The following is a 12,019-nucleotide window of genomic DNA, read 5'->3' as shown; positions in this document are numbered from 1 at the left end:
GATGCGCATGTGCTCGGTGAGGCGGTACTGCCGGGTGAAGCGCATGCCGCAGGCGTCGCAGGCGAACGGCTTCAGGCCCAGGTGGCTGCGCATGTGCCGCGTCATGGTGCCGCGCTGGGTGAACTTCTTGCCGCAGATGCTGCAGGGGTACGGCCGGGTGAGCCAGTGGGTCTTCTCGTGCTGCCGCAGCGTGGCCGGGTCTTTGTACGATTTGTCACAGTTGGAGCAGCGGTACGGCCGTATCATCTCGCCCAGCCCGCCGCCCCCGCTGGCCTTGCCCTCCAGGTGGGACAGGCTGTTCAGACCGCCGCCGCCGCTGCTCAGGCCGCCGTAGCCGTTGGTTGTGCCGCCGCCGCCGCCGCTCTTGCAGTTGCTGTTGCCGTTGCCCGTGTCCATGCCGGAGTTGCCGTACAGCTCCTCCTCCGTGTGCGTCTCCACGTGCGCGTTGAGCTGCTCTGAGCTGGGGAAGCCCTTGTCGCAGGGGATGCAGACGTAGAGGTTGTCCCCGAAGCTCTCGGGCTCGTAGGGCATGTGGAAGCGCCTCATGTTCCCCGTCGGGGAGGGGCGGCCCTCGCTGCTGCCCGTCTCCTCGCTGCCCGAGCCGCTCTTGTCGTCGGCCCCCTCGCTCTCCTCGCCGCCGCCCTTCAGGTGGTTGAGGTGCTGGTGGTGGTGGTGGCCGTCCGGGTCGCCGTGCCCGCCGCCCTCCTCGTCGTCTTCGTCCTCCTCGTCCTCCTCGCCCGTGTACATCAGCGGCTCGTTCTTCACCCAGCGGTAGATGTTGCCCATCTCCCGGGCTCGCTCTCCGGCGTCGGTGGGCGTGTCCGGGCTGGGGGGGCACGGGTAGGGGTCCGTGCCCTGGGAGACGGAGCGGTGGAGGTGGGGGAGGTGCGGGCCGAGGGGCTGGTTGTGGTGGGGGAAGGGCGGAGGGGGGACGGAGCCCGTCTGGTCCGCCGTCTCCATCTTCTCCAGCGAGTACGGCCGGCCGTTGGCGCCCGGCGTGGGGCTGGTCCGTGTGCTGCGGGCGCCCTCCCGCTCCTCGCCGTGGGGCGGGGCGCTGGCCAGGTGTGACTGCGACGGGGCGTGCTGGGACTGGGAGCTGGGGCTCTTCTTGGAGAGGTCCAGGCCGAAGACGGGCGAGCGGTTCCTGTCCGGGTGCGCCGAGCGCAGGCCGAGCTGCGAGGGCAGCAGGGCGGGGAACACGGGGGACCCCTGGGTGGAGGAGGGCGCGTACAGCTCCCCGGCGTGGACGGCCAGCGGGCGGGGGACCATGTCCTCCAGGGGAGGGGGGCGGGGGGTGTGGCTGTTCACCGCCCCGCCGGGGGGGCAGGGCTGGATGACCGGGGTGGAGACCCGGTACCGGGCAGCGCCCCCCATGCCCCCCATGCCCCCCATGCCCCCCATGCCCCCCATGCCGACGGGCCCTATCTTCCCGTACGGGAAGATGGGGGCCTGGCGCGGGGGGTACTTGCCGTTCCTCTTGAGTTTCTTCTTGCACAGCGCCACCAGGTCCAGCAGCTGAAGGTAGCTGGCGGCGGCCAGCACGGCGGCCAGGTTGGGCTCGGCCGGGGAGGCGGGGTCCCCGTCGCAGAGACGGCCCGTGTAGATGTAGTCCAGGACGACGCGAAAGACCCCCGGGCTCACCATCTCGTGGTCCAGGTTGATGAGGTTGTCGTGGACGACCAGGGACTTGAGATAGAGGCTGCTGGCGGCCAGGATGTTCTTGTGGGCTCGGAAGAGAGCGTTCTGCACCACGATGATGACATCGCAGAGGAAGCCCTTGGTGCGCTGGCTGTTGAGCTGCAGGAGGAGGTGCCTAGCGTGACTTGGAACTTCCATGGCGTCCAGCATCGTCTTCAGACTGCCACCTGCAAGACACAGGAAGCGATGGATGTTACATCACGGCGAGCGTAGTAGCACCGTCCTCGAAGGATGTGAAAGCAACAAGCCTGAGGGTGGGGTGGGTGTGTTAATGGGTGTGAAAACACTGCGAGGTGTGGGCGACTGAACACCTTTGAAGTCTAAAATGGTCGCGCAAAAGTCACTTCTAGTAACGACATGATGTGAAAGTCACTGTTTGATTATTCAATATGATGACTCTTAGTTTTCAAAAGTGCTTTACCACGAGATGTTTTTTTTAAATAATAGGGATTTTTGTGGAGAATTTATCATTTTCATTTGTTGATAGTTCAAGTAAGTATTCAGGCATTAATTGTCTGTTATCTCGTATTCACTTGAGATAAAGCATGAGGAAACCTCATTAATGTGACGGTTATTATAACCAACCCAAAGTAAGCGTTTGCTAAAGGGAAATCGGTCGCTATTTGCTATCACAAATCTAAACGCTCACTTCCTTTGCGTCTTTCTTCTCAGATATACTTTTCAGTCTTTCTCCTTTTTTTTTCTGCACACAGATATATTTGTGTTTCCTAGCTACTGACTACCAGATAAAATATTCCAGAAGTTGTGCAGAAGTCTGAGACGAGCAGTACTGAGCGTTACGCAAGCCGTGATGAACAGCAGATATAACCTGTGGGTTGGAGACACACACATCCAAAAACAGATAGGCCTTTCAGCTCTCCTGCTGCCCAGTCATATAAGGAACACTGAGCAGCTCGCTGCTAAATCATGGTCGCATAAGATGGCCCACTGATTTATCTGGGGATGAACTCAACTCTAATGTACACAAACGCACGCATACACACACAGGGCACTCGTACACGTACACAACACACACACTCACACACTCACGCACACACACACACACACACACATACAGGGCACTCATGCACTTACACAACACACACGCACACACACACACACACACACGGCACTCATACACTAACACAACACACACACAAACACTCACATAAATACACACAGCTCTCACAAACACAGACACGGCACTCATTCACACACTCACACACACACACACACACACACACAAACACACACACACACACACACACACACACACACACACACACACACACACACACACACACACACACACACACACACACACCATCCCCATACACACGCAGCACTCATTTACACACAAACACACACACAAACACACACACACACACACACACACACACACACACACACACACACACACACACACACACACACACACACACACACACACACACACACACACACACACACAGAGACACACAAGCACACACACACACACACACACACACACACACACACACACCACACACACACAGATGTCTTTACACTCATTTAGAAAAAAAAAATCACAAAACGCACTCAAGCGAATACACACCTACACACACACACACACACACACACACACACACACACACACACACACACACACACACACACACACACACACACAAACACACAAACACACGCAAACACACACTGCTAGACAAATGTATATATGGCAAAAGCATAAACCAAAGTGGAGCAATATAATTGAAACTATAAGGTATCCTTGTCAAATATAATATGGCTGAATTAGTTTAAGTCTTTAATCTCAGGAAGCACATTTAACGTTAAGAATAATTAAGCATTTCTGAAGCTGGTCTATGAGAATTTAGACCTGTCAATCCATACGTGACTACTTTTGTTATCATTGATGAGGAGACTCCAATCGCATATCTTCGGTGTCTATCGGACGGGGGCGTTTAGTGACTGAGAGTCTCTCTGTAGCACCTAACGCGTCTCGCACTCCCTCTGTCACAGTCTCTGTCTCTCCCTCACTGTCCCACACTCACCTGGTGGTTTCAACCTAAAACACTGCAGAATAAAGGGTCGTTGTGGACTCCGCAGGACAATTAACACACGTTATATCACTCATGTCATTTGAATGACACGCGTGCCGATTAATAGTTTGGTTTCTTCGAGACTATGAGAAGACCGATGTGTCGAGATTGATAACATTAAATGTGAAATGCCCCCTCTTATTCACATCACGCACCTGTCAAAACACAATTTGTATCAGGCTGAGTTGGACTGAACCCATAGTGCGCCTGTTTTATGTTACGTTGCTCACAGATGCGACTGGATGACGTCCGGTGTACTGTTTATAGGTGCATACTGTTTGATTAAATGTACCGCTACTTGGCCAAAGCTATAGGTGAGTAAATACCCTCGGACACTTGGAAAGCGCGGACAACGACGGTCCATTGCAGCATGGTGTGAATCTTGAGTGCATACACCGCTGCGTAAATCCAAAAACCCGCTCATGACAACGCTCCTCTGTACGAGGTGGGTCCTTGGCCTGCTCTTTTTACTCTTTTATTTGAGTTTGTGTCGCAAAATGCAATAGAATCTCTCAGTGCATATTGGAAAATAGATAGGAAATTATGAATTATTGATAGGAATTGTAGGATGAGCTCAAGTCTATTCATGGCCAGTGTTGTCGCTTCTGATTGGAAATAGACAAGGGAGTGAACGTTTTTTTCCTCATATTGCAATCTTCATAAACCCCATGTTGTGGTGACACGGCGTTTAAATCCGGCCTTGTGTGTTGGTGTTACGACCTGACAGAATATGTGGGACGTAAACCCCCAGAAGGTAAAAATCAAATATTTTTTTCATCAAATATCAGCTCCAGCTGTTTAAATGGGGGTTTGTCATTAAGTGACAAGAGGCTGTAGAGATGCACAACAGCTTGGGATGTATGAAGCCACACAGAGCAGAAAACTGGAGCCCGGGGCGCAGAGACGAACCATTTCATTGTGCGTAAACTGGAATGGCAAACGAGTCTCGTCAGTGAACATCAAAAACAGATTCATATTTTTTTCCACCCATGTATGGTTTCTGTTACCCGGACACCATGCTCATCATTTATCAATAAAATACTATTGCACCCCCCGATTTCACTTTCATGTGCACCAAAACTCTCATTCATAAATCTTACTTGCATACAAGTTGGCTGAGGTGGGTTTAGCTGTGGTCTTTCAGGAGGCGCGATGTTAATGATAATTTAAGAGCCATCCCTGATATTAACACAGTATTTGGCTCAGTCTACAATCTTCTTATTTACATAACCTATTTATTGTAATTAATATTTGACTTTTTTTATACTTTAAATACACAGAACAAATTATATTTACTAAATTAAATTAAATTCTCGTCTGAAACAGATTTGGTTTGGTTTAGTTAATTTCATTCGATTTATATTTTGAATTTAGCCTAATCTGCATAACAAATTTAGCAATACATTTTACTTTTTCGTACAGTTTGGCTTTACACTTATTCAAATATATATCAGAATAAGATTACCGTTTATTAGTAGGCAGAAACAGAAAAACGCAACAGAATACATTAAATGGTGTTGTTGTTAGTGGAGCTGTAGGGCCCCAGACTTTACTAATTGATCCTCACTGAGGGCCCGGGCTTTATCTCAGCCTGCTACTCATAACGGGCAGTTAACCAGACGTCATCGGGCCACTAGCCACTGAACCATGACATCGTATAGGATCTATTGCGCTGTGTGTAAAGTCAGATATGTGTAATATAAGGAGCCTGTTTCCGTGAATCAGCTTGAGCTCTGCCTTCCTATATCAACATTCATGGACATTTTGGTTCTCGTTCGACCTTTTAGCGTGAGGGAAGTTATTAGAAAGTACCGAGAAATTCGCATTTCTCGGGACTTTATACATCTCCACTCACGCGTAAATGTCGAACGAACACCAAATGTCGATGAACTTGAACTTAACGCGGACACCCCAATTTAAAACCCACTTTATTTTCAGCATCATCTGGATTTTAAACACATTTTTTGCTTAGTACTAAATTGTATTATGGTAATTAGAAGAGATTAGAATTTGATTATCCATTTTTAAAGTGACTAGTAGTTAGCTGAAAACAGGCCTTGCTTTTGCACTATCCAACCGCTCTCACCCTTCGAGCCAATTTAGCCCACCGTCACATTAGTTTAATCACCATTAATAACCGAACCAATAAATCAGGTAAGAAAACATTGGGGATCAAAATATGCCATGCGTCTAAAAGGATACATTCATGAAATATCTCCAGGCCTACCTTATATTAGGAGTTGGTTTTTCAGGCAATTTAAAACGATATTGTCAATTCCATCACAACACTTTCAGCAGCCTATGAAGTTAGTGCAACGCGAGGATATCCTATTAAAACGTCTTAAAGTAGGCGATACAAATAAAAGGACGCACATCCAGGCTGAGAAAGGACTGAAGGATCATTCCTGGTAAATGTTCCTTAGAGCTGGAGAATAGACCCAAACAGGGCACTGGATCTTACCTGCATGCCCGATCTCTGCTGCCATCCGATCTAAGTCTCCCTTAATGATCATCTCAATAGTCTTTTGGAGTCATATCTGACGTTCAACTCTCATCTGCCAGCCTCCAAAAACCATGCCAGTTTTCCAGGCACGTCTGCCAACTCCTTTTATTATTAATTGATATGAATTTCTTGTTGCTCCTTACGTCCGCCCTCCCACCCACCCCTTTCTCTCTCTCCTTCGCTCTCTCTCCCTCCCTCCCTCCCTCCCTCCCTCCCTCCCTCCCTCTTTCTCTCTCGCTATCTCTGCCCCTCCTCTTCGTTTTGTTCGCATCCCCTCCGATCAAAAAAATCGCGTCCCTCGACCAGCAACAGATTCCTCCTATGTTTTTTTTTCCTCCAGCGATTTCCTCGGCTGTTGGGTGAGTTGAGCGCGAAAAGGCGCACAGAGGTGATAGCGGAGGCTCTGAGCGTCCCTGGGTGTTGTAGTGTCGCCCCTCTGATGTCAGGAGAGCCGAATGAAGAACCAAGAGGTAACACGGGGGGCAGGAACTCCGAGTGACCCCGACCTGAACCTGACGCACATCGCCTTAAAGAGACACACCGGGTACTGTGTGCATTACACCGCTGCTTTAACTCACTTTTACGCACGTTTTAGCGAGTCTCTCTCTCTCTCTCTCTCTCTCTCTCTCTCTCTCTCTCTCTCTCTCTCCTCTCTCTCTCTCGTCTCCTCTCTCTCTCTCTCTCTCTCTCTCTCTCTCTCTCTCTCTCTCTCTCTCTCTCTCTCTCTCTCTCTCTCTCTCTCTCTCTCTCTCAGGTAAAAGAAACACCTGTTGGCTCCTATTCATCACTTTCCTTAATGTGTTATAGAACAAAGTTGGTCCTCGGGGGATAAATGAACACCATTCATCAACACCGTAGTGAATAACGCTGCAAAATAAAGCCATCGACGTTTAGTTGAATGCTTTCATTTATACGACGGACAATGATTTTTTTAATTTAGGATGCTATTAAAACTATGCATTGTTCCCTCTTCTCTATATGAATAGGACGTTACTTGCCCGCCACGATGTTATCTAACCCTCCATGAGAAAGAAAACAAAATGCGATCGCCGCAATGCAAAACACCAAAACGAAACACAAGTCTATAATAAGCTAACTCCATGCGAGATGAGTTGGAAGTATTGTTAGTCCACATCACACTTCAGAAAACTCATGTCTGGGAATAGGCTATATCACAGAAATTCACACGGAAATCCCTCACCACAGAGGGTAATCGCAGTCCCCACCGAACGTCATCTCCAGATCTGCCCCGGATCCAACCTACCTCGGACTCATGTCTGGTGTCTACCCGGCGGTGTGGTCTATCTTCGGGGTTTCCTCATGGAGACCTGTGCGCCTTATTCCTCGATGCTGCCTCTTACCAGGTCTCCATAGCGGCTCGTCTCCCTCTGTTATTATTTTTTATCCCTTTACTCTTGTACAAAACATTCGATCCCCACGTGCACCAGAAGAAGTATCCCACTTAAAGGTGGTCATGGTCGGGTCGGACCTCGGCTGCCCGTCCTAGAGAACGCGCGGACAGCGACACCCTATGGCCGGTCCGCATGGTGACCCGGGAGCTTTGGATCCAAACGATGGAAAAGTAGTTAATGAGCGCAAATGATCAACGTTTATTACGATATTTCTTTTACTTTTGTTATTGTAAATAATTATACTTGAAGAAAATACTTTTGTTGTGAGAATTCGTTTATTACGATATTCATTCTACTTTTTTTATTGTAAATATTTATACTTGAAGAAAATACTTTTGTTTTGAGTAGGCCTACATCAACCCTATGTGGCGAAATCGACCAGTTCAAATAAATGTTTTTTATTTTGTTATCAGACAGCAAATGCCTACTACTCTATGTCCTACAAATGTAATTTATTAATACAACTTAATATAAGGCCAACCATTTCAGGATAAACAAACACATCCATTGTCTTGGCAGAGACACGTTTTTAATAAAACAGGGTTGAATAGTGTGGGCTAAAACGAATTATTTTACCATACTCCCTGGCTGACTGAAATCGTGCGTGGCATTGATCCAATGAATCAACACATTTCGTTTTAATCGGGCGAGCAGCTGACGAGCTCGTAATGCGGGACCCTTCCTCTCTGTAGCTGTCCCAGATTCCCGAGATGTGAGGGATGCTCCGTGCCGACAGAGTGGGAGCATTGTCCTTCACTTCCACTGTCCCTGATGACCAGCTGATAAGCTCCGAGCTGGACTCACATGTGGACCGAGACGATAGCCAGCCATGTTTAAAAATAGCTTGCAGCGAGGGAATACGGTGATATGTTCCATGATGCTTTGCTGTTGGGGGACAGAATATATATTTTATGTTAGTGTTTAATTCAACAAAGAGTCAGACTGTTGTCTGGTGATTTAAAACTACCTATTTTAAAACTGAAAAAAACTGAAAAATGAAAACATCAATACTATAAGTAATGTAATAAAATATGTATATTTGTTACAGAGTAGTGGCTCTCGCAGATAGAACGTGTCAACCTCCAATACTACTAATCACCAATTAGTCTGCCCGCACACAGCCATGCATTGAACATGAAACCGCCTCTACTCATGATGCACATATTCAGCTTCAGATCCTTAAATGTTGGCAGAACCTTAAACTACCCACTTGAAACTGAACAAACTTGAAGGGGTAAGGGAACCTGACCCTTAACCCCAAACCTACCCAACACCGGAGCAGATGATAACAGTTCACAGTCCGCCATGTGTTCTGAGTACCTTCTGATCAACCAGGGCATGCACGTCTGTGTGTGTGTCTGTGTGTGTGTGTCTGTGTGTGTATGCGTGTGCATACTTGCGTGCATGCATGTTTGTTTGTGTTTATGTGTGAGTGTGTGTTTGTGTTTGTGCGGATGTTTTTTGTGTTTAGGTTGCAATGGGAGAGAGAGGGAGAGAGAGAGAGAGAGAGAGAGAGAGAGAGAGAGAGAGAGAGAGAGAGAGAGAGAGAGAGAGAGAGAGGGAAGGAAAGAGAGAGATGCAGAGAGAGAGAGAGAGAGAGAGAGAGAGAGAGAGAGAGAGAGAGAGGGAGAGAGAGAGAGAGAGAGAGAGAGAGAGAGAGAGAGAGAGAGAGAGAGAGAGAGAGAGAGCGAGAGAGGGAGAGAGAGAGAGAGAGAGAGAGAGAGAGAGAGAGAAAGAGAGAGAGAGGGGGAGAGAGGGGGAGAGAGGGAGAAAGAGAGAGAGAAAGATGCAGAGAGAGAGCAAGAGAGAGAGAGATGGCCCAACGCTCTCATGCAGCTGAACAGTTAAACCGGTTTCACTGCCGTCTCTCACCTTGTAAATCACACGTCTTCTTCACGGTGATTTGAATAATCTGGAACTGGAACATTTTTATTTTATACCTCGTTTGGAGCACGCTGTGACCGATTAGCGTTCCCTCTCCCTCGTTTGTCCTCCCCATGCTCAGTGGTGCACCGAGGGCCCCCAGCTCTCCCTTCGCCCCCCCCCTCCTCTTTTTCCTTCTCCTGCTCCTCCCCCTCCTCCTCCTTCTCTCCCCCTCTCACCCCCTCCTCCCCCATCCTCCCCAACCCCCCCGTCTCCTCTTCCTCCTCCTCCTCCCCCTCCTCCTCCACCCCGTCACGGGACGGCCCGTCCGATGGAGCTCTCATCGCCGCCGCGTCGCCCCGGGCCAGGTGAGGCGCGGCGCGCGAGACGAGGCCCCCCAGGGAGGCTCAGAGGCAACGGGAACATCCCCGCATCACGGTGACACCTCGGGCCAGACGCCGGCACCACGCAGCCATCTGCACCTGGTTGTCCGCCACATGTTTCATTAAGGCTCGGAGCGGGAGAGGAGAGTAGCGTGGCTTTGCTTTGGTCTCACTGCTCTTCTCCCTATTTTAGATTAGATTCGGATTATGTTATGTTCCGTGAGATTATATTCTATGTATTTTATAATACTGTATGATATGATGTTATTTGTATTATATTAGATTATAGATTATACTAGATTGGATTGCATTGATTGGATTGGATTACATTACATTACATTCAACTGTATTGTCGATGCACAGTAAAAGTATAATGCAACAAAAAAGTACATCGACCCAGTTTCAAGGTCGGATTATAGCATTAAAAGTACAGTACATGAAATCGAGCCATTCCGGAATTTAGTGGCAATTACGCCAGTCCTCCTCCTCCTCCTCCTCCTCCTCCTTCTCCCCCCTCTCTCCCCCCCACCTCCTCCTTCTCCTCGTCCAATACCAAAATGAAGTGGTAGTTCAGCATGCACACACACTCTCCTAATTCATCGTAATGAGCGGCTTTGTGACAGTTTTAGAGTAGAGCCGTGCAAACCATTTCATTTGCATGAGCCGGGACGTGTTGAGTGGATTCAGATACGGGCTCTCTGCCTCCCTCCTCTCTCCCTGCTCCTCGGTCCTCCCTCCTCTCCCTCTCTCCCTCAATCCCTCCCCCCCCCCCTCTCTCTCTCTCCCTCTTCCTCTCTCTCTCTCTCTCTCTCTCTCTCTCTCTCTCTCTCTCTCTCTCTCTCTCTCTCTCTCTCTCTCTCTCTCTCTCCCCTTCTCCCCCCCCCCCCTTGTCTTTCACATTCTGATGGTGCTTGACAATTATGTCGCCATGATTAGAGCCCGATCAGGAATACTTTTGGTTAGAGGGTGATAATGGAGATAATGGAGGAGGTGTGGGTCTTGAAGATGCGTGAACTTGGAACAGGGCCATCAGCTCACACGCAGACGGGCAATGGGGGAACGAAAACACACTAAAGGAAACAAAATTATATGTTTGTGAAATTTTACTTTGGCTTTATCGATTGCATTTGCATAAAACTAGAGGAGATGAAAACAGCAAATACAGTTTGACACAGGTAGTAAAAACATGTGTGTGAACCACGGGTAGTCAGCCAGCAGCGTACATGTGTGTGTGAAGGTTTACATGTGTATCGTTCTATGTGTGCAATTGTGCAAGCGTGCAAAATATTTGTTTGTGTGTGTGTGTGTGTGTGTGTGTGTGTGTGTGTGTGTGTGTGTGTGTGTGTGTGTGTGTGTGTGTGTGTGTGTGTGTGTGTGTGTGTGTGTGTGTGTGTGTATGTTTGTACCTGAATGTGTTTGTTATCACCTGAATGTGTGTGCGTGTGTGTGTGTGTCGGTATGCGCCCGTATATGTTTGTTTTTGCGTGTATTTGTATATGTGTTCCTATATGTGTTTGTGTATGTGTGTGTGTGTGTGTGTGTGTGTGTGTGTGTGTGTGTGTGTGTGTGTGTGTGTGTGTGTGTGTGTGTGGGGTTGTGTGTCTGCAATTGCATCTGTGTGTGTGTTTGCACCTGTATCTGTTTGTGTGTGTGTGTGTGTGTGTGTGTGTGTATGTGTGTGTGTGTGTGTGTGTGTGTGTGTGTGTGTGTGTGTGTGTGTGTGTGTGGGGTTGTGTGTCTGCAATTGCATCTGTGTGTGTGTTTGCACCTGTATCTGTTTGTGTGTGTGTGTGTGTGTGTGTGTGTGTGTGTGTGTGTGTGTGTGTGTGTGTGTGTGTGTGTGTGTGTGTGTGTGTGTGTGTGTGTGTGTGTGCGTGCGTGCGTGCGTGCCTGTGTGCGTGCATGCGTGCGTGCGTGCCTGCGTGCGTGTGTGTGTGTGTGTGTTCAGGCCGTATGTGGTGCACATGGTTGTCCGCTGCGTGGTCCCCGCTCCCTGGTCTCTCCTCATTAGCCTCACACAGTGCTGCCCCCCCCCCCCCCCCCTCCTCCCCCTCCTCCCCC

General features: G+C 49.0%; 1 protein-coding gene across 4 annotated transcripts in view; it reads right to left on the bottom strand.

Annotated features, from left to right (window-relative positions):
- Window positions 1-7,818, bottom strand: part of hic1 (hypermethylated in cancer 1) — an 8,824-nt gene extending 1,006 nt beyond the window's left edge. Inside the window, exons 1-2 of one of the 4 annotated variants that reach the window (XM_056611661.1) lie at window positions 7,502-7,818; window positions 1-1,865 (exon numbers count right to left, since the gene is read on the bottom strand). The exon at window positions 1-1,865 is cut by the window's left edge and continues 1,006 nt beyond it. In XM_056611661.1, the coding sequence (XP_056467636.1) occupies window positions 1-1,848 (1,848 nt within the window). In that variant the 5' untranslated portion in view covers window positions 1,849-1,865; window positions 7,502-7,818. Of the gene's footprint in view, window positions 1,866-6,024; window positions 6,438-7,501 lie in introns of those variants that run through there. The other 3 variants (XM_056611659.1, XM_056611660.1, XM_056611658.1) reach the window with 3 other exon arrangements.
- Between the last annotated feature and the right edge of the window lie 4,201 nt (window positions 7,819-12,019).

This window comes from Gadus chalcogrammus, chromosome 16 (assembly GCF_026213295.1).
Source record: "Gadus chalcogrammus isolate NIFS_2021 chromosome 16, NIFS_Gcha_1.0, whole genome shotgun sequence".
Lineage (NCBI taxonomy): Eukaryota > Metazoa > Chordata > Actinopteri > Gadiformes > Gadidae > Gadus > Gadus chalcogrammus.
Note: the sequence above shows the minus strand (reverse complement) of the source record. Positions and strands in the feature narration are given on the sequence as shown.